The 23,433-nt window shown below is 42.5% G+C and overlaps 1 protein-coding gene across 7 annotated transcripts in view; it reads right to left on the minus strand.

Annotated features, from left to right (window-relative positions):
* The window catches only part of MITF (melanocyte inducing transcription factor), a 284,834-nt gene that overhangs the window by 215,452 nt on the left and 45,949 nt on the right, over nt 1–23,433 (minus strand). For 4 of the 7 annotated variants that reach the window (XM_040628569.1, XM_040628567.1, XM_040628568.1 and 1 more), the window contains exon 1: nt 1,697–1,965. The exons of 2 other annotated variants lie outside the window; for them this stretch is intronic. In XM_040628569.1, the coding sequence (XP_040484503.1) occupies nt 1,697–1,800 (104 nt within the window). In that variant the 5' untranslated portion in view covers nt 1,801–1,965. Of the gene's footprint in view, nt 1–1,696; nt 1,966–19,006; nt 19,164–19,857; nt 19,954–23,433 lie in introns of those variants that run through there. One more of the 7 variants, XM_040628572.1, reaches the window with a different exon arrangement.

The raw sequence follows: 23,433 nt of genomic DNA on the forward strand, positions 1-23,433 counted from the left end.
CCATCAAAAATGTTCCAAACAGTCCGGTTAATTCATTTCTTTCAGGACTACACACACATACACACACTCAAACACTCACTCCCTCATTCTGGCCATGTAAGCATTTGCTTATAGAAGCAAAAGCAGAGACTGCTCGGTAAAACACTGGTCCCTTCAGCCGAATGCACATAAAGCCCCAATGAGCATAACCAACAATACCCTTTACACAATATTACTCAAAACCCCCAACCCCCAACACACACAATCTATGCTCACACACAAAACAGCCATTATGAAGAGAAACCATCAACTAAAGGCTGGTTTTAGGCATCTAATTGCATTTCCTTCCAATCCCCTTCAAGCATCTGCAAAGAGACTGCTTCAGCAGCCCAGTCCGTGGGTATGCCGTTCCCAGATTTTCTTTCCGGACTTGGATTCAGAGTCTTGACACAGCGCTAAAGGAAACAACCCTGGTTCTGCCTGCCACCAGAGCAAACACCAGCCCCAGGCACCCCAGAAGTAAAGACGGTACTACTCCCCTCCTGATTCAGTTGCCCTTCTCTTCATCCACCCTGATTTCAGGACCCTCTCGCCCTCTGCCAGCCAGGCCCATTCACCCAGACTCTACCCACTGCAAGGGGCAGGCAGGAAGGTTTAAGATGGGTGCAGAAGCACTGCTGAACCGTCCAGGCAGTTTCATCTTCTTTCACAACTGAGAGGGGTGGACATAAACCCTTCTCTACTATCACAACCTCAACTGACCGGCTATCTCCTGTTTGGTAAACACTGGAAATGCCCAGAAGTAGCCACAGGACAGAGAAAGGAAGCTACCCAACCCATTCCGATGGGCAAGTGGAAATGGAGGTGGTATAGGAAGTGGGCACTCGACGTGGTGGGCCGCCAGACCAGCGGGTGTCTTCACTTCTCTCCAAAAAGTTTTTGAAGTCCCCAACAAATTAAACACGTGTCGCTGCCAAGCAAGGGGACCTGCCAAGCAGGTGTGTCCCAATACCCTCCAGTTCCAAGGCTTTTTCCCCTTCAGGGAAGGCCTGGATTTGAACGGAACTCTATTGCCCAGGGAGTTTAAACTGGACGAGAGACACGCCCACCCGTGGCCCCCGACCAGCCCGCGCGCGGGTGCCGCGGTCTGCAAGGTGAGAGGCGGGGCTCGAGGAAGCATCACCTGGAGGCGGCCAGGGGCGGGCTTTCCCAGAGGAGCCCGACTCCTAGGAGGCGACAACAGACGAACTAATTGCTTCCCTTAGCGTCGCGCTTCAATCCACCCCAAGCACTCCCTGAGTCCTCAACCCGCTAGGCTCTCCAGAAAAGGGGTTCACTAGAAACTCTTTTTTCCTCCTTCCCACTGGGACAGCGTCCGGGTCCCGAGCTCCTCCTCCCCCACCTGCGCGCCAGGTCGCTCCCCAGCCCCCACCCGGTCTCCGCAGCTGGTATCCCCAGCCGAGGGACCCCTAACCTGGGCCAGCCGTCCCGGGCTGCCCGCCGCGCCCCCAAGGAGCACTTGGGCGGAGTCCCCCAGGCGTGTACCGGCCCGGCAGACGCGGCCCCCAACTGCGGGGGGCAGTACGCCCTCTGCCCCCGGGCAAGGACACGGGGTCCTTGTCCCAAAGCCCGGACGACCGGCTTTCCCTGCCCCAGGGAGTGAGGCGCGGGGCCCCCCAGCTGCCCGCCGCGCCTCCCTCCAGCTGTCACCACTCACCTGCTCTTCAGAGGTTGACTTTTGAGTTCGTAATAGGTTTTGGGCTCTTCGTGAAACTCCTCCCCGACTTCGAAATCCGGCACGATCCCCGATTCCGACTGCATGGTTCCCGCTTCCCGTCCTTTCACTGCTTGAAAGTGAGAACAGAGCCCGGGGGCGGAGGGAAGGTGACGGGGCCTGGGTCCCCCGAGCGGTGCGCCCCCGCGCAGTGCCCAGCTCAGCCCGCTCGCCCGCTCGCGGCCGCCCGCCCCGGCGCGGGCGAGTTTACACTCGCACCCGGGCGGGAGGGGCGGGCGGCCGCGCGCTGCCTGGGATCTGTAGTTCGGCCCGGACGGGGCGTTCCCGGCTCTCCAGGGGAGCCGCTCCCGCGAAAACTACAACTCCCAGAAGGCCAGGCGGGGGCAGAGGCAACGTGGTAGACACCGCTATTGCAACTCCTGTTTGGATTCATTGTCAATGTCAGCAGCTCCTCTCCCTCTTCTCTTCCCACTTGCTTCAAGGGTACAGACTTGGCTATTTAATATTAACAAGAATGGACTCAGCCTTGCTTTCCTACCATCACCCCTACTCCCGGCTGAGACATTTGCGAGGGCACGCCAACTCTTTAATAAAATAAAATAATTTTTTTAATCGTGAAGGGTTCTGGCACTAGAAAGTTTCTAGTGCCTTCAAGCCTGCCTTAAAATAAAAGGACTTACTTTGAGCCTGTATGCTTCCCAGTGCTTCTGCGACGTATCAACTTGTCCTCAGATTGGAATGGAGCAGAGGAATTTGCCTTCGCTTTATAATTAAAACATTATTGTAAAAATTGTTCTTGTGTGTTCCTTTTCTATAACTCAGTCTGGACTCTTACAATACTACTCATCCAGCTGAGTGGCTCTTTTCCCTTTATCCAGTTAGCCACTTTTAATCTAAAGCAGCACTTGAAAGTTTCGGTTAATTTTGAAAGGCACAAAGTTACAAAACAACGTCGTCACTGTCTGCCTCTAATTTCTCAGTTGCCTGGGAGTTCAAACGAGATTTTCCTAACAATTCAGGAGTGAATTTGTGGGTGCATAAACTGTACAGGTATCATTCTCCCTCCTGAGCTTCTCCGCACTCATTTAGGTAACAGAGTAACAGGCTCAGTTATGGCTCATTTGTACTTCCAGACCTTCCTTCTGATTAGTTCCAGCAGGATGTGTTTCTTCTTTTAAAAGTATCTTAAGGAGTCAGGGAGGCAGTAGAGAGAGGATGGAATTTAAAGTTTTAAGACTCAGAGTTGAAATCCCAAAATCCTTGTCTAAAGCGCTGTGTAATCTTGGGCGTGTCACTGATTCCTAGAAGCCTCAATTTCTTCTTCTGTAACAGAGGAGATTGACAAATCTGTCTTAGAAGATGTTGCAAGGTCAAATGCAAGGGAAAGTGATTTGTAGTCTATAAAAATGCTGCTCAATGGTTATTCTTTTATCTATTATATCTTGAAGATGTTCCTCGGGGACTAACACTTCATCTGTGGGTTTGTCCTTCCAGAAGTAGTAAACTAAATGATCATCCTTGGATAAAACTCTAAGGAGGCTGGGCTAATGATTGGGCATCTCCCAGGATTCCATTGACCCCTTAAAGGTTATCAAGAACTACATGTTAGAACTGCAGTGTATAACCTCTTTAGAACTGTAATGAAACAGTCCATTATGTCACTCATTACATCAAATAGTGACCTAATAGACCAAAGGAACCAAACCTGAAGGGGAAAAAAACTGCTGAGAAAGCCAAGAGCCCTGAATTTACCTCCAACAAAGTGCACCTTCCAGAGAGATCTGCAAAATACAGAGCTCTGAGCTGAGGTTGCCCTGGGGTACACACAGATATCTGCTATTTTTTCCTCTATACCTTTTCTTCTGGTCTCATCCTACTCTGGGTTGGGGAAACCTTCTCTTCTATCACATGTGACAAAATTATTGATTAGAGTGCCATCCTCCACCCAATGGGAGTGGGTATGTGACGTAACCCTGACCAATAAATGGTCCCTTTTCCTTAGTCACAGCGATTCCTTTAGAGATGGACAGAGGACACTAACATGACTAAAAGTTCTCCTTTGAACTTTTCTGTAGGGCACGGGAAAGACTGATTTGTGAAAGTATCATGCTGCACAGAAGACAACTTAGGGCCAATTACTTATGGCCACAGAGGGAAGCTGACCAAACCTGAGACCATGAGATAGCATCAACAACCAGAGAAACAGATATCCTTAGATTTTCCAGAGACATGAACCAAAAATTCTTTTCTTTTTGCTGGAACTTTTATGGTTTAGATTTTTGTCACTTGCAACCAAAAGAGCTTTGAGTAATCACCCTAAAAACATTTCACTCCTTTAAATAGACACTTCCCTATGGATAGCCATACCATTAATCTACATATAAAAAGTTGACCACCTGATAGATGGTCTTGTAACCCCTCTTCATTTATGAATTAAACCTAGGAATAGGTACCCCTTCTTCAAAAAGGTGATAAAAGGCAGTATCTTCATACATTTCAACAGGGGATTGTGTCGTCTATTGAAAGTACCAAAAAAAAAAAAAAAAAGTACAGGGGCACCTGAGTGGCTCAGTCCTTAAGCGTCTGCCTTCGGTTCTGGGCCTGATCCCAGGGTCCTGGGATCAAGCCCGGCATTGAGCCCCACATCAAGCCCCGCATTGAGCCCCACATCGGGCTCCCCGCTCCACTGGGAGCCTGCTAGCAGGGAGCCTGCTTCTTCCTCTCCCACTCCCTCTGCTTGTGTTCCCTCTCTCACTGATTGTCTCTCTCTCTCTGTCAAATAAATAAATAAAATCTTTTTAAAAAAAAAGTACAAAAGATTGTAATTATTGTCACACTTACCTATATTTTAATACTTTACTCTTTTGCACAAGCTTGTCACACACATTTCTCTCTCTCTTTTTTTTAAAGATTTTATTTATTTAACAGAGAGAGAGAGCACAAGCAGGGGGAGCAGCAGAGGAAGAGGGAGAAGCAAGCTCTCCACTGAGCAGGGAACCCGATTCGGGGCTCGATCCCAGAACCCTGGGATCATGACCTGAGCTGAAGGCAGACACTTAACAGACTGACCCAGACTCCCCACGCACCTTTCATTTGAGCTCATAAGAATCCAGCAAGAATAGATGGGGTAAGGGAGCCTGCTTCTCCCTCTCCCTCTGTCACTCCCCATGCTTGTGTGCACGCTCTTGCTTTCTCTCTCTCTCTCACATTCTCTCTCTCTCTCAAATAAATAAATAAATAAATAAAACCTTAGAAAAAGAAGAATAGATGAGCAAGAGTCTTCCCTTTAATATGCATTGAGCACACATTAGTTATAGACAGAGCCCTGCATTAAGTAGTCAGCCTACAAGAATTTATTTGACCTCCTCTTTGCCCTCAAGAGACTCATAGTCCAGGAATTGAGAGAAGGCTTGTAACCCAGTGAGAAACCACACATCAGGCAGCAAGTACTAAGCAGCAGATAATTGGTGTATGATTTGTACTTTCCTATCCATTTAGCTCACCAGCAATGAATGGCGCTCCTACTCTCCGTCAACCACATTATGTGCCACACATGGGTAAATAGCAGTTCTGAGCCATGTACGGTCCCTGCACTCGGCACATACTCCCCGCCTTTTTAGGAATAGGAGTGACAATGATTTGATGGATAAATAAATAGATAGGTAAATGTTACAAGTGTCTGAGAAAGGAGCCACCACTAAGGGTAGGGATACAGATAAAGCAAAGAACTCTTGGAGGAGATGTGTCTCAGCTAAATCTAAAAAAATTAAGGAAAGGGAAAAAAAGAAAGGAAAAATATAGGACATAAAACATGAAAACTGAATCTAATCAAGCTCCTAGATCTAACCACCAATTCACAGGGGGGAAAAGGAGAGGAACGTGTTAATAATGCCATGAGGATACAATCAGACAAACCCAGAAACTGAGAAATTCTACGAGACATTGAGAAATTCTTCAACAAATAAAAAGCATGAAACAAAGAGGAAGGAGGAACCGCTATAGTTTTTTAAAGACATAAGAAATATTCATCTGGGGCGCCTGGGTGGCGCAGTCGTTAAGCGTCTGCCTTCGGCTCAGGGCGTGATCCCGGCGTTCTGGGATCAAGCCCCACATCAGGCTTTTCCACCGGGAGCCTGCTTCTTCCTCTCCCACTCCCCCTGCTGTGTTTCCTCTCTCGCTGGCTGTCTCTCTGTCACATAAATAAATAAAATCTTTATTAAAAAAAAAGAAATATTCATCTATTGAATTATATCTACATTTTAAAAATTAATTGGAAAAAGAGACATATCACTCAAATACTCTGTGCAGACTTTATCTGGAACATGATTTGAACTAACCAATTGTCAAAATTCATTTCAGAGAACACTAGGGGAGTATGAACATGGGCTGGAATTGGATGTTAAAAAATTATTGGTAATTTTATTAGGTGTGATAGTGACATTGTGCTTATCTTATTTTTGAAGTTCTTATCTGATAGAGATGTCTATAAAGTATTTATGGGTGAGATTATATGATGTCTGGGAATTGCCATAAAATACTCCATGTCCTCTCCTTCTATCCCCCATAAAGTGGGAAAGGAAAGATGAAACGTGAATAAGATGTTGAAACTAGGTAATGTGTTATGGAAGTTTACTATACTATTCTCTCTATTTCTGTGTACCTTTGAAAATTTCCATAGTAAATAAACAAAAAAGAGTGAAAAAGAGGGAACTGTCAGAATGATTTTTTAAATAGGGTAGAATTTCTGATAAAATTAGGTAAAAAGGTATGTCATTCAAAAAGAGAAAATAGACATAGGGAGATGTGGAAACAAGGTTGCTCCTGATATGTTTGTGGGAAATAGTCAAGAGCAACTGGGTATGGGTAATTTCAGCAGAAAGCAATTTCTTTAAAGTGAAGTGAGGAGCTCCAGACCTTCCAGAAGGGCAGCAGGACCTGACCCAGAAGCTGTGCAACCAAGAACAACTCCAAAATCTATGCTGTAGAGCTGAGCTGGTGACGCCACCACCGCCACCACCTCTATGTCATGGGCTAACCATCACAGCTCACGCCTTTGACACTGAACATGGTATGTTGTCAAAATGCTGCCTCTGGGACGTGGATAGAGCCACAACTGCCCACCACCAAAATGGATTAGGCTGAGTCCAGCTGCTTCACCTATCCGTTGTCCCATCCAAGGTCAAGACTTGATGCAATTGGCAGATCTAGGTTTTGTGCCCAAACTCTGATCGCAAGGATGCATACCCGAAGCTGTTTCCGTACCCTCTTTCCCTCACTACTTTAGAGACTTAATATAAAAAGCAATTTTGCAGTCTCTCTGAGAGCAATAAATTCAATTATGTAGACAGAAACACATAAAGCTACGCCCCCTGCCCCTTTTAACTTGTGTTTCTCTTGTTTGAAGCGTATTCTAACAAGCATAGGATTGAACTATAATGAGGCTGTACAGTTACTTCCAAAGTAGGTGAGACAGGCCCGGATGCAGACCAGTATAAATAAAAGAACAATGCTAAGGAAAAGGATGATGGGGGAGGGGGAACGAGGTGGTCAACAGGCAAGTCTTCTGCACCACCCTTCCAGTGTATGTTCTTCAACCTGTGCCAAGGCAATGGAATGTGTGTCCAGACGTGGGCCTGCTCCAGGAAAACAATCTAAGCTACACAAAATTCAGACATGAAACATATCAAGGGGAAGATGATTAATTTTCAAGGCATAAGTCTGCTTAGTGGCTTTGTAGGGTTGACTTTGTGGATAGGGGATTTCTTTGAGAATCTGATGAAAGCTGTAGACCTTCTCACCAGAAAAGAGAGCATGCTCAAATATCCTTGCAACTTCAGAGGTACTAAGGACCACCCTACGGACATGTACTATTCCTCAGGGGTCCGGGGGTCCTGGTCTTCTACATAGATTGTTCTTATGAGTGTTGACTAATATGGTTTTCTAGAGCCATTGAACAGGGGCCAGGGGAGAGGAAAGGGTGCTATGCTGTGTAGACCAGGAGAGGAAAGTGGTGTGCCCGCCCTTCCCAAAATGTTGTCCATCAGAATTACTCGGGGTGCCAAATGACAATGCAGATTTCCAAGCCCAGAAGCAGGATGAGTCAATCAGGATCTCAAAGAAGCGGGGATTAAGAATCTACATTTTTAGCAAGCTCCCCAGCTAGTTCTTATGCACCTGAAAATTTTACTTTAAGAGATGTCATAAAGCCAGGATGAAAGAAAGCACAATAAAAGTGAGGCTAGAAAAAAAGATAATGATAAATACTAATGCTTAAAATAAATAATAAAATCATTAATAATCCAATGCAAAATTTGTGAAATTTGGATCTGAATATAAATGGCAACATACATGGATTAAGAAAGATCTGGCTGGGACCCAGAGGGTGATTTACATGACTTCAGAAATGGCAATCTGATAGGTCTCCAGAGACGCTGATTGCAATGGAGCAATTGAAGAGGCCCAGGGTTATGAGCTGAGCGGCGGGTTTGGAGATAGAATTATCTCGTTAAAAGCTGTTAAAGAAAAAGTTATTCTGACACTTACTAAAGAACAGTAAGGCCAGATTTAATCAGGGGGGCTATTGTGATAGGTATAGGGACCGCTACAATGGGGCTTTGCTCTAGAGGAGAGAGATTGACTCAATTGCAAACACAACGATCTGTGGAGTGGGGGTGGAAGGTGGTCGTGGGTAGAAAAGTATTAAATGAGTAGTGTGATACTTTGCTAAACTGGCCTGACAGGATTCTTTTTTTTTTTTTTAAGATTTTATTTATTTATTTATTTATTTATTTATTTATTTATTTATTTATTTATTTAAGAGAGAACAGGAGCTGGAGGGCCGGGGGCAGAAAGAGAGGGAGAAGCAGACTTCCCTATGAGCGGGGAGCCCTCCGCAGGGCTCAATCCCAGGACCCTGAAATCATGACCTGAGCTGAAGGCCGACTCTTAGCCGACTGAGCCATCTGGCGCCCATAACAGGATTCTTGCTGAAGGCAGACAAGGGGGGGCTTGTGATGAGGAAGGTGATCAGATATAATGAGGCAGATGATGGCTAAACCATCTTGACAGGATTTTTGCTAAAATCGGTCAATGTAATTGGAAGCCCAAAAGTCAAGGCCTGTTTAGGAAGAGGATTCAGAGAAGACTAAAAGTTGGTCAAGAGAGACTCAAAGCAAAGAAGTGCCTTTTGTAGCCAGGTCAATGGCAACAGGTGGTCATCACCCCACAGTTATAAAAGCAATGGTGGAAGAGTGATTAGACCCTGGTGTGAACTCTGTGACTCCAAAGCCAAAGCAGAAAAAGCCGTAAAAGCCATGCCTTTCATTCTTGTTCCAAGGTATTTCTAAGGTCACAGGAATTAGAATCAGAAGTACAACACAAAATGTTTCATGAGATAATACGGCAAAAGATGGAATATATAATCCAAAGTAGGNNATTCCTGCTTTCTGTCTTCCTCTAAACAGCTACCAAAGCAGCCGGAAGTTACCGGCTTTTGTGTAAAATATTTTAAATAAATTTATCTTCTTATTGAGAAAGTAAAAATATTTATTATTTAAAAGTCACAAAACGCAGATAAGTAAAAGAAAAAAATTAGGGCTCCCGGGTGGCTCAATCCTTAAGCATCTGCCTTCGGCTCAGGTCATGATCCCAGCGTTCTGGGATCGAGCTCCACATCGGGCTCCCTGCTCAGTGGGAAGCCTGCTTCTCCCACTCCCACTCCCGCTGCTGGTGTTCCCTCTCTCACTGCCTCTCTCTCTGTCAAATAAATAAATAAAATCTTAAAAAGAAAAGAAAAAAACTGAACATCCATAATACCACTATCTAGTGATATCCATACCTAGGCCTATGTTTTTCAATATTCAATATATTCATTACACCATACATAGGTCTGCATAGTCGTAATAAATATTCAAAAGGTCATATTGAATATACCACTTTGTCACACTTTTCCCTTTCATATACTATGAGTAGTGTCCTTACCTACAACCTCATTTTAATGTTTCTAAAATATACTTTCCATTTTATATATTTACTAAAAATTTACTTCTCTAATTTCTGCATTGTTGGGCCTTTTGATTGTTTTCAATTTTTCACTATTATGAGATAACTTCATTTCTATTTTAGTCGCTAAATCCTTGCTCCCCTTCACACTAATTGTCTGGAGGTTGAATTGCTCGACCAAAAAGCACACATGTCTTCGAAATTTTGCCAGGAGAGATTATTCTAGAACACAAATCTCATCGTCTTTTCCCTATTTTAAGCCTTTTTAGGATCCCCACTGTGACAGAATAAAGACCAGGCTCTTTAATATTGGATACTCGGCTCTCCATGTCCTGGATTCTCCCACCCCCCTCTTCCTCCTCTCAGATCACGCCCTGACTTCCATACTAAGTAGCTGCAGTAACCCCAAACTGCTTGAAGCTCCTAGAATATGTCACGCTGTTTCTCTCTCTCTGGAGCGCCCTTCTCTTCCTTTGTTGCCCAACACACTTCTTTAACCTTTAAGAAACAGCTCAGGTGTTACCTTCATCAGGAAATCTTGCTCTACCTTGTCAACTTTCACCAGGTCCCCAGATTGATTTAGGGGCCCCATGCCTAAGTTCCCCAAATACACTAGGTGCAATATACTGCATTATATTTATTTGTTTAACTTTCTATACAAATTCACCCCCACTACCCCACTGCTCCCACCATCACACGCAAAGACCCAACATACCCCTACACTTGCCCAGACTGTGAGCCCCTTGAGGGCTGGGACCATGTCCACAATAGATATTTAATAACTCTCTGCTGAGTAAACAAATGGGTTAGCCATCAAGTAAAAGAAAATATGTTTTCTAGCAAATTTACATTGTTCCTTTTTGAAACGATAACGATGATAATGCAAATAAAAATGGGATTTTAACTTCGGTTTTCCACAGTGTCCATTTCTACATCAGGCAAATATTGATTGAACGAAATAACTTTCCATCACTAGGGCTCTCTCCTAGTCTAAATTGATTTATCACAGTAGAATTTAGCCTGTGTCCCAGAGGCATTGCTGATAAGGAGTCTGAGATCTCTTCATTAGAACAACAAGCAGACACGTTCAGACTTGTTGATGGGTGATTTGGAGAAATATGCTGGAAAATAACTGAATGAATCATATTTAGCACTTATTAAAGGAACTAAAATCAGAAATTGAAATAAACCAAGATACATGCACATTTCCTGCCGTGAAGATTACAAGGGTAAACCTCAAGGGTTTTGATGTCCCCATCCATGTTAACCCAAAAACTTGTCAGAAAGTTTGAAAAAACAAGGACTCATTTATCAGGTTACAGAAGAAAATACATTCATCTTTGTTTCCCCCTAAATCCAGCAGGAGTCAGGGTTCAACAGCACTGCCTTTGAATTGATTTGCACAAGTAAGATGCTAAAATATCAAGCCCCGGGGGTCAAAAGTCAAGTAATTAGAAAAACGGAAAACTTCCAGCCTGTCTCAGGGCAAGTGAAGAAAGGGAGATCCCCAGGGACTTCCTCTTAGAGATGAATTAGAGTGGACATCAGGGGACAGTCACAGGACTGTACAAGAATTAATACATGTTAGACCCATGCACCATAAGCCAGGGCTTGCCACGTGATATGCTCCATACAAGATATTTACAAAATAAATAAAATTAATTACTTTATCTCTTTATTCATTTAGAACACATCTGTTCATTTTTATTTTCTTCTCTCCCCCCCCTTTTTTTTTTAATTGAAATCCAGTTGACAGTACTCACTCTGTGTCAGTCCCTTACTGGGAAAGTCTGGTTGACTGATCCAGCTAAGGGTTTCCAAAGTTTGTTCAATCAAGGCAAAAATAGAGAGTGAAACAGGTATACCAGAAGTCTGATCTTCTTTTCTGCATCAGAAAGGCACACTGACTGATTTCAAACCCTGGCTGCACCACTTATTGCCTGTGTGACCTTGGGCAAGATACCTAAATCACCCTAATTCTCAGTTTCCAAAAGGGGATACTAGAAACAAGCTAGTTGTTGTGAGGATTACACAAGGAAATCAGTATAAAGCACTTTGCGCTTTATTTTCTGGAACTCATAAGAACTGTTGGTAAATTGTATATTATTATTAGTGTTAATTGTTCTTATTGCTATTCTTTTGACCAACTTTCAATTAATTAGCCTTTAGGAATCCATTGATCTATAGTTGAGAACTGAAAGACAAAAGAACACTTTGTTTCTTTTTTTTCTTTTTAAGATTTTATTTGTTTGAGAGAAAGAGAGAGAGGAGGAGCAGAGGGGAGGGGCAGAGGGACAAGCAGACTCCCCGCTGAGCACAGAGCCTGACAGAGCTCAATCCCAGGACCCTGAGATCATGACCTGAGCCAAAGTCAGATGCTTAACTGACTAAGCCACCCAGGTGCCCCAGAGTTTCTGTTTCTCATGTCGATTCTCTTTTGGTTTAATTTTTTTAAAGAGTATTTCCTTGCAATTATGAAACATATTACACTTTGGAAAAGTGCATAAAACATAAATGTATTCTTTTACAAATGATCCTTATTCACTCACAACTTCTCCTTTTATGGTAATCACTGTCTTTGTTTTTTTTCCCTATGATTTTAACACCTAAGCATGCCCCCTAAGCAACATAGGTATTTTCTGCCTATTTTTGGACTTCGGATAAATGAGATTATGGTCGCCAGCTTCCAAGATGGCCCCCAGTGATGCAGGTCTCCTAATGGTCTCTTCCTATATTGAATCAGGGCTGGTCTGTGTGATTAACTTCTAAGCCTGTTATAAAAGTTTACTGCGGTTTCTGCCTACTTCTCTCAGATTGTTCACTCTGAGGGGAGCATGAGGAGATTCAAGTGGTCCTTTGAAGAGGCCCTGGGGGACAGGAAATGAGGCCTCCCACCAGCAGCCAACCTTGTGATTGAGCCACATCAGAAGTGGATCCCCAGCCCAAGTCAAGCCTTCAGATGACTGTACCCCAAAAAGGCAGTTGATGCAACCTCAACCTCAAGAGCAACCCTGAGGCAGAATTGCTCTAAGCCATTCCCAAATATCTGACCCACAGAAACCATGAGCAATAATAAGTGATTTCTGTCTCATTAAACAAAGAAGCTTTGGAGCAATATGTTAATACAGCAATAGATAACCAGAGATTGTATTGTATGATTTTTTTTTTGTGTATCTTGATTCTTTTACTCAACATTTTTTAAGGATTTGTCCATGATGATGTGTTTTTGTTTTTGTTTTTGTTTTAAGATTTTTATTTATTTATTTGACAGAGATAGAGACAGCCAGCGAGAGAGGGAACACAAGCAGGGGGAGTGGGAGAGGAAGAAGCAGGCTCACAGCAGAGGAGCCTGATGTGGGGCTCAATCCCATAACGCTGGGATCACGCCCTGAACTGAAGGCAGACGCTTAACCGCTGTGCCACCCAGGCGCCCCCATGATGATGTGTTTTGATTTGATTTTCATGAACATTTCTGTCCTGGGGGAAATTCTGGACCTGTAGAGGTAGAGGAAGGGAACTTTTTGATGTGGGGGTGGATCCCTGGAGATTCAGAAGGGAAGAATAAATAGCACTCGACACTACTGAGGTCAAACTTCTTAGAATGATCCCTGTCAAAAAAGTCAGTTGGCATCCTGAGTGACAACCTTACAACCTTAATATCCCTCATATTGCCTCAAGTAGTCACTGGACCTCTCTGCTTCTCAAGTAAACAGGAGAAAAGAGGATGAGGTGGAGATACTCACTCTCTCCTGGGATGTATTTTCCTCTGCCCGGCAATTAAACCAAAGCAAACAAGCTCACTGCGGCAGACGCAGAAAGTCATGTTTTCTTAACATTGAAGCTGTTTGGTCAAGCAGGAATCCCGAGCACTTCCAATCCACAGCCAGCAGGACAGCTCAGCTCCTTGCCCTCTGCCACTGTTTCAGTAGGACCCACAGATTAACTAAGAAATGGGGTGGCATGACAGGTTCCTGATGAAAACCCAAGACAAAGAATTACATTTCTCGAAATCTATACTACAGAAATACTCTCACAAAGGTGCAAAGATGTAGGTACAAGAATTTTCATTGTGATATTTTTCATTACATTGAAAAACTGGATTCAGGGGCTATAGATAAATTATGGTGTATCCTCACAGTTGAATTCTACATAAGTGTTAAAAACACTATAGAAGTGTTAAAAAAAACAATGAGACTGAGCTCAATGAGCAGACATAGAAAGATGCGCAAAATAAATCTTATATGGGAAAGAGAAACACATTGCAAACAATATATGTCAGTTCTATTTTCATTTAAGAAACAAACTGTGTGTGTGTGTAATGTTGTGTGTAATGTTGTACATAGATTAAATCATTAACAGCTGTTCCAGGGGCTAAGGAATTACAAAGAAATTTCACTTTCAAAATCACACAGTCTTGTAATGCTTTATATTGTTACAACATATACATACTGCTTTTGAACGCTGGGAGAGAAACGGTAAATTTTTAATATGTGATTTGCGTCAGTAATAAGAAAGCAAAGATAATGATGAGAAAGAATGATAAATTACAGATTTAACCCTTTGGATTCTCTTTAGTGCCTGACCTAGAACCTTCTTTTATCTATTCTTCCCAATGGGAAGTAGCTCAGTTGGTTAAGCGTCTGACCGTTGACTTCGGCTCAGGTCATGATCTCAGAGTTATGAGATGGAGCCCCACGTCAGGCTCCATGCTGGGCGTGGAGCCTGCTTGAGATTCTCTCTCTCCCTCTCCTTCTGCCCCTATCCCCACCCCACCGTGAGGTCTTTCCCCTCTCAAAAAAAAAAAAGAAAAGAAAGAAGGAAGGAAGGAAGGAAGGAAGGAAGGAAGGAAGGAAGGAAGCCACACAGCACAAAAAGGCTGAGCCATAAGTGACTAAAGCATGTATTTCCTTTATCACACCTTACTATCTTTAAAAATTTCACAAATAATTTGTGTTCATTTTAAAAGGATAGGAAAATGCCACAGCAAACAAAAAGAAAAATATGTCATTGATCCACCAGAGAGAAATGCCTTTAGTATTTTCCTGACAACTGTCCAAATTTATTTTGAACGTTATTAGACACAGACACACTCATACATACAAGCCACACACACATACACACACATAAAATTTTCTTTTCAAAGTAATGGATAATACTCTCCATTGTTTTGCAACCCATTTTTCTTTACATAATAGATTAAACAACCTTTCATATTTAAGCCATACTCGTATCATAATGATTAAACCTACACAGTGTTCCATTACATCAAGAGTATATAAAATAGTTATGGAACGCCTCTGGATTTATATGTAAACTTTTATGAGGTTTGTAAATATCTAAAACATCTCAGTTGCATGCAAAATATATGTGCATTTTTCTGGAAAGAGAACCCGTATCTCTACTCAGATTCTCTGAGGATTCCATAGTTAAGGAAAAAGAAAAAAAGAGTTGAGTCACTGGCTGATATACCTGTGGTGGAGATGGTGTGACTTATCTAACCAACCTCTTCTCCATCATTTTGTTTGTTTCCAGTTTTCACCATTATATTTCACAGCGCCACAAGTAAATTTGGGAATTTTCAATTTTGCTGTTCAGGAAAACAAGAAAGTCACGAAGTACTGTGATATCATCGAGACTCCATATGCTGAAAGACAGGGGTAGGTACTGCACCTCAACCATCCAATCAGAAGGCATCTTCCTAGTCATCAAAGAAGAGGTCAGAAACCCTGAGACACTGAAACCCCACCAGCTCAATTAAGTAAAGCCTAGGATTGGCTGCCAAACCCAAGACACTGGTAAGCAAAAGACAGCAGAAAATTGGGAAAATTCATAATAGAAAATAAGAAAAATAGGGACACGGTGAGGAAAAAGGAAGAAATTCATGCAGTAAGCATCTGTTTTTGATTGTGTCTGCCTTCCCTCCTTCTTGACTTCTTCCCCTAAGAGCACCTCCCTTTGTCCTTGGGGATCTGCCCAAACTCCATCGCAGGTGGTATCGGTAGAACTGTCAATCAACAGTACCCAGCTCCCTCTGGTCAGAGGAGTGAACTGCTAGAACAATAAGCTTCTCTCTCCCAGAAAGCTGAGTCTTCTACAGAGAAACCCTAGGAGGGAAGGCTGTTGGAGCTGAGTCATCCAATGCAGAAACCTTTGAAACCAGCGCATGAGTTCCTGCTACAGAGAACCCCCAAGGACCCCTGGTTTCTGCCCCTCCCCAGAGATGATTTTGTCAACTCTTCCTTCTGGTCTCTGAGCTATACAATATTCTTCCAACTGATTCTTTCTTCTTGCTTTAGTTAGTAAAAGTCAGTGTCTGCTGTTTACAGCAACAATACCGCAAATCTTAATATAGTTAGAATTAGAATTAGAATTAATATTAGTTAGAATTAGACCCATAGTTCCAGTGAGAACATATGGCTCACCACTTGATTTCTGTTGTTGTTGAAAAAAAGACAAAAACATACAGAGTCAGTAATGTCAAGATATTTGACTAAGGTCTCACAACTGTTAGTGGTAGAGACAGGACTAAGTCTAGATGTTTCCTTAGGTCGCATGCAAAATTTGTATGCAGTATGTATATGCATATGTTGTAACAAAATAAAACATTACAACCTAGGTGTTCAACAAATGATCCTTGTTAATGTTTTGTAGTAGTAGTGGTAGTTGTTTCCCCACTTAAAAACAAGGAGAGGTGTCCAAGATACACCGTTAAATAAAAAAGCAAGTTACAAAAAATGATCTCAAATAGTGTTGTCCACTCTACCTGTTGAGTGGCAGGAGAAAATAAATGGGCAAATTGTTTCTTATGTTCCAGTATTATTTGAATTTTTTGCAGTTTAAATATATCATTTTTGTGATTAGAAAATGATCATTTGAGGAAAAAGAGGAAGAGAAAAAAAAGAGAAAAAAATCCAAAATGATATAAAAATAAGAAGGAAGGGAGTAAAAAGAAGGAAATGGAAAAAGAGATGAGGAAGCAGAAGGGCTGTGACACTCCCTGGTGATATTCTGCCATAGACTCCTTATAATAGTGATCATTCGGGCTGGTCCCCAGCATTCCATTTTCCTCCTTCCAGACACATGGTGAGATCGAACTTACCACATCTAAGTTATAACTTGCCACGTGTCTTGCTTTTACCAATAAAATGTGAATGGAAGCAATGTATGTCACATCCAGGCAGAAGCCTCTAAGAGTCAGCGTGTGCCAGCAATCACACTATAGATAATTACCCAACGAATACAAAAGTACTCATTCAAAGGGATACACGCACCCTGATGTTTATAGCAGCATTGTCAACAGTAGCCAAACATTGGAAACAACCCAAGTGCCCATTGAATGATGAATGGATACAGAAGATGTGGAATATTACTCAGCCATAATAAAGAATGATGGAACATTACTCAGCCATGAAAAAGAAAAAAATCTTGTCATTTGCACCAATATGGATGGAGCTAGAGAGTATGACGCTAAGTGAAATAAGTCAGAGAAAGACAAATACCATATGACCTCACTCATATGTGGAATTTTAGAAACAAAACAAATGAGCAAAGGGAAAAAGAGGGACAAACCAAGAAACAGACTCTCAGCTATAGAGAACAAACTGATGGTTACAGAGGGGAAGTTGGGGGGCTTGGGTTAAACAGGTGAGGGGGATTAAGGCATGCACTTTTGATGAGCACTGGGTGATGTATGGAACTGTTGAATCACTATATTGTACAACTGAAACTAATATTACACTGTATGTTAAATAATGGGGATTTAAATGAAAACTTAAAAAATAAGTCAGTGTGTCATGTCCCATTCTCTTCCCTTGTCTACAGCAATAACTAATGGTAAAGACTCCTTATGCCCTGGGTTCCTGAGTGATGATAATAGAAATACAGTCCCTGACAACCCATGGTGGACGTAGAGCATAAGTGAGAAATAAACATTTATTTAAGCCACTGAGATTTAGGGATGTTTATTTTTATAACTTCAGCATATCAAGTCTATCTGGCAGTATATCTATCCCAGGGCTGGAGAACAGAGCATTGTCTTATAAGATCTCTGTTATGGACTGAATGTTTGCCCCCCCCCCCCCGGAAATTCTTACGTGGATGCCCTAACTTCATGGATGTATCTCTAGAGATAGGGCCTTTGGAAGGTAATTAGGTTTAAATGAGTCTATGAGGTTGGGGATCTCAGTGGGATTAGTGCCCTTATGAGAGGAGACATCATCGCTCTCTACCACATAGAGAGCCAGTAAGAAGGAAGCCTAGGAAGAAGCTAGGAAGAGAGTTCTCATCAGTACGCAACCATCCTGGCACCCAATCTTGGACTTCCCAGGATCCAGAACCATGAGAAATAAATTTCTGTTGTTTAAGGTACACAGTGTATGGTATTTTTTAAATGTCAGCCTGAGCTGACTAGTACAATTTCCTACAGAAAGTCAATGCTGTGTCAGTTTCATCCCAAGAGCCCAGAACTATTTCTCTAGCATTGCTTGCACTACTCTCTCTTTTATCCCATGTACCACCGCACCCCCACCCCATTTCTTGAGCCTGTACAATTCTATGAGAAGTTACTGAATATTTCATGATGGTACAGCTACAGTTTTCACTCTATTTTGCATGCAACTGGACTTTTATTCTCTCTGAGAAGTCTTCTTAGATTGTCCCATCCACCCACATAGAAGTTGAACCTAGGTTTCCTTCATAAGAGGTATGGTCCCACCTAGAGCTTGTCACTTCGCACATTGTTGTTGGTTTTGTTTGTTTAATGGGGGAGTAGTTGTTAAAAGATTGGGAGGGGGGATAATTACAGATTTATAGAAAAGTTGCTAGGGTAGTACGAAGGGTTTCCATATTTCATTCACCCAGCTTCCCCTTATGTTAACATAGCCGTGGTACATTTGTCAAAACTAAGAAATTAACATTGGTACAATACTATTAATTAAACCATAGACTTTATCCAGATATCACCCGTTTTCCTACTTATGTCCTTTTTGTGTTTTAGGATCTAATCCAGGATACCTCGTGGCATTTATTCACTAAGTGTCCTTCATGTCCTAAGGTCTGTAACAATTTCTCAGTCTTTTTTTTTTTTAATAAGCTTTAGACTTTTGAAGGGTACTGGTCAGACAGTTTGTAGAATGTCCTTCAGTTTGGATTTGTCTGCTGTTTTCTCATAACTAGTCTGGGATTATAGATTTGAGGGAAGAATACCACAGAATGAGATAAGCTTCTCATTACATCTCATCAGGAGCATGTAATATCAACATGACTTACACTGGTGATGTTAACCTTGATTACCTGGTTAAGCTGGTGTCTGCCATGTTTCTCCACTTTATGGTTGCTATTTTTCCCGTTCCATATTTTTGTCTTTGGAAGAGTCACTACGTCCAGTACACACTAGAGAAGAGGACAATCAAGCTCCACCACCATCTTGGTTGCGCTCTCTCTCTCTCAGCTGTGGGAAAAGTCAGCAGCCATGTCATGTAAGCAAAACAATGGAGAAAGTCATATGGCAAAGAACAGAACCCTCCTGCCAGCAGCCACATGATTGACTTTGGAAGTGCGTTCTCTAGCCCCAACCAACATCCTGACAGAACACTCAGGAGAGACTCTGAGCCACAAATACCCAACTAAGCTGGTCCCAGATTCCTGATCCTCAGAAACTGTGTAAGCTCATAAATGTTGGTGGTTTTAAGCTGCTATTTTGGGGGCAATTTGTGGTACAATAGGCAATGAATTCACTAGGCAATACTTCGACCTCTTTGTCTTTTCTCTCTTTGCATGTGATTCCTCCCGAATTTCATGCCCTTGGGTGAAATGGCTACTTACATCTTCCCACATAAATCTTCTTGGTTCAAGACACCAGATTACCCTGAATAGCATTCTCTCTGCTGTAAATTCTAGGGATAAAGAAACTGGCCCTGAATGGGTCATGCAATTGACCACTCAGGTTCAATTATTGTGGACGAAGTCAAGTTGTAAACCATGGCTACCTGGGGCCCAATTCTCTCTGTGTATGGAGAGGGGCAATTCTCAGAGGAAGTGGGTTACTTAATATGGGCCTGGCAGACACCCCACCAGTATCCAGCTCTATATGCTTAATACACTCAAAGGAATGAAAAAGGAGACATGAGTTTCCCACTAGATACCATATTCAGGAACTGATGGTGAAATGGGAAGTGTGCCAAGTTGGAGGACTTCCTCAGCATTTTCTCTTTACATCCATATGGCTGGATTGATTCCACCTATAAACGGCAGAAAGGATAATATTTTTACAAATAAGGGATGACCTCAGAGACAAATGAGTGAAATGCCACAAATTATGTTATAAACAATGGCGTTCATGGCTATGTAATCCCAGTCTCCATTGACATCCAGGGATATTTTCAGCCCAAGATCCAGGAACTCTCCGATGTGTTTCTTGGTAAGATGATAGTTCTTGCAAAGATTGGTTTTAAAATAAATACACTGTGGGTGAATTCTTTGAGGTGCAGCATGAACAAAAGAACAAGTGTCAGGGTGAGTTAATACTAAGCTCAGAAGGCTTTCCCTTAGGATTTCCAGATGTTGAAGAAGTGTAGTCCACTTTACTGGTTGGTGTCCAGCAGTAGCAGGATATTAATGACCAGTCTTATTGGAATCTACTTCTCTGCCATGAGGCAATGGAAATGACAAAACCTGTGTCACACAGTAACATTTTACAAGTGGATTCAATTTCTAACACTGCATAGATGAACTAAAATTAACTTTTACAGTGTAAGAACTGCCTAGGATTTTCAATTACTTTGATAATTTAATCCAAACTCAATTAAAACACAAGCATGCACTCATATACATATATCAGAGTGACTGGGAAGGCAATAAAGCGAGCAACACATAAAATATTATCCAAAATTCAGAATCCATCACCACCCGAGGTCATGGGCAAACATTTATTTCAATTCTATTTCAAATATCCTTGAGATTAAGGATGCAAGATGCGTCCTTTTCAAGTGCAACGTTATCTAGTTCAGTTCACAGCTAGCCTCCTGTTAATCATTCCCTCCAGATCTGGGAGAGGGCTGATCACATTGATAATCAAGATTTGCTAAAACAAAACCCCAAAAAAATCTTCTGAGTCATCAGGTTGTAGCTGGAAAACATTAGACATGAGCTGCAGAGTTCTATGAGTTTAAAAATATCCTCTTTACTTTTAAGCTTATTCTCTAGAATTTGACTACAGAATTTTAGTACTTCTCTTCCCATAGCTTTTACGTGTAAGAGAGAATCACACCCCAAACAGAGGCAATCATACATGTCCACCACAAGAATGGACCACCTACAGAGAAGAAACACCCTGGAGATGCCATGGATGACACCAAGCTACTTATATGGTTTGGCCCTTGCTGGTCAGTGCCCTTTTGCTCTGGGCTCCATTCCCTAGGGAACTGCATTCCTCAGGCTCTGTTGCCCTCTGCCTTTCAGGTGGTTTGGTCAGTGGGAGACATTGGTACAAGACTGAAGGACAAGAGGAGGTTAGAGCAGGAATACTTCTCCACTCTCTTTTTCATGGGGTGCTAGTGACATGGCTGTATTTCCTTCATAGCTCCCTTTCTGCAGGAAAGCCCCCTCTCTACCTGATCCTAGTTGCCAGCTGCCAGCCTATTATGATTCCAGCTTCCAGCATATGACCCCAAATCCTGAGCTTCGGTAACTTATATCCTTTCTCTCTCCAGTCCTAGACCTGGGACTAGCTTCCTGCCATTGCTAACCTCACATCTCTTGCTTCACTTTTCAGCTCTTCCAGTGGCTATATAACCGATTCCCTATATTAAATCCTCTCTGTTTGAGATACCCAGAGTAATTACAGTTTTCTTCTGTGGCCCTTAAGTGGTATAGGGACACAAAACCAACACACATGCATTCAAAGTCAAAAGTAACAAAATTATATGATTAAATGAGTATATTGGATAGCCCAATACACGTTCCAAAAAGGCAAAGATTACAGAAGCCTAGAAATTGAGCTCTCCTGTGGTTCATCACGGTTCCCAGCATGACCTTTCTTCTACATCTTGACCTTTCCGCTTCAGTTTCTGTAAGTTACAGACTTTTCCTCTGAGTATTATCAAGTCACATTTCTGAGGACTTATTCACTTAAGTCGTTCTTGGCATAGGGTACTGGTTAGTCTATTCACTGGTTTCCCTTCTTATAGTCCAGTCAGCCCTGGCCCCCAAAGGACTGAACACAACAATAATGATAGCCGACTTTGAGCATTAACTCTGTGGTAAGGAATCTTCAATCAGTTTTCTCACTTCTCACAAGACAACATCATAAGTTAAGCTACTTAGGAATTAAGGCTTAGAAATTAAATATTCTGGGGCGCCTGGGTGGCGCAGTCATTAAGCGTCTGCCTTCGGCTCAGGGTGTGATCCCGGCATTCTGGGATCGAGCCCCACATCAGGCTCCTCCGCTGGGAGCCTGCTTCTTCCTCTCCCACTCCCCCTGCTTGTGTTCCCCCTCTCGCTGGCTGTCTCTGTCAAATAAATAAATAAAATCTTTAAAAAAAAAGAAATTAAATATTCTGTCTTCAAACATGGTTGCCTACTGCTGCACCTACCATGAAGACTGCATCTTCAGTGGCCCCTTTCCTCCTACAAGGCTCAGGAATTGAAGGTTCTGGTAGATACTGAGGACAATGGAGAATTTGGGGGTTTGTTTTTGTTTTTAACTGCACCTGTTCAAAGTAAGGACCTCAGGATTCTGAATGAGTCAGCAAAAAGCAAACTTGAGCTCACAGTCCACAATACACACACACAGACACAGACACACACACACACACACACACACACACACACACACACACTTACACAGGTATATGCCTCAACTTGACTCTCCTGTTGAAAGGCAGAAAATGCAAGCCTGCATCTCTACCTGGGAATCTGTGCCGGAGAATGAAAGATAGAAATAAGAATTTTAAAAATACTGCCCAATGAGCACAGGAGCCTCTTATCAACCCCAGCTGTGCAGAACCACAGGCAGTCCAGTGAAGCCAATTAAGGAGGAGGAAGCCACATTGGTGACAAGAGCCCTTCCAGTACCTTGGAGCAGAATATTTCTGTAGAAGGATGGGGTCTCAGGTTGGAAAACAGAAAAAAAATCCCAGTGTGTCAAAAAAACATAAGAAAATGTGTCCTTTCTTCCTCTTGTAAACAGGAAGTCTTATCAAAGAATCAGGGGGCATTTGAACACCCATGGTTTAGAATTTGAATGCAATAATGTGCCATTTCATATTATGAGGAGGAAATCTAAGAAAAGAGAGGAGGTGCATCTGAATCTCGTTACTTTCAAAATTCAAGTTCATTTCCTTAATTTCCAAACTTCATGTTGTTGTGAACAGAGCTCTACTGAGAAATCTAGGCTTATCTGTAGCTCTGCAGCCTTGGCACATTCTTTGATCTCAGTTTATAAAATGGGCATAATAGTGCCCATAAGCAGGGAACATGGTGCTTGTATACAGAGAAAATTATTAGTCAGTTTGTTCTGGTATGTTCTAATATGGTTGTACCAAATGTTAAAAATTATAGATATTTATACTATGGTTAAGCTGCATCCTTCGACTGAATGCTTGATGACCATCCCCTACCTGCTACCCTAGCCATCCTGGCTCATTTCTTAGAAGCCCTTGGCCTAGACCTAGACCTCTCCACCCGCCAAGGAGCTGAAGCTTGACCCCACAGAAGGCCCC

This window comes from Ursus maritimus, unplaced genomic scaffold (genome assembly GCF_017311325.1).
Source record: "Ursus maritimus isolate PB19 unplaced genomic scaffold, ASM1731132v1 scaffold_14, whole genome shotgun sequence".
Lineage (NCBI taxonomy): Eukaryota > Metazoa > Chordata > Mammalia > Carnivora > Ursidae > Ursus > Ursus maritimus.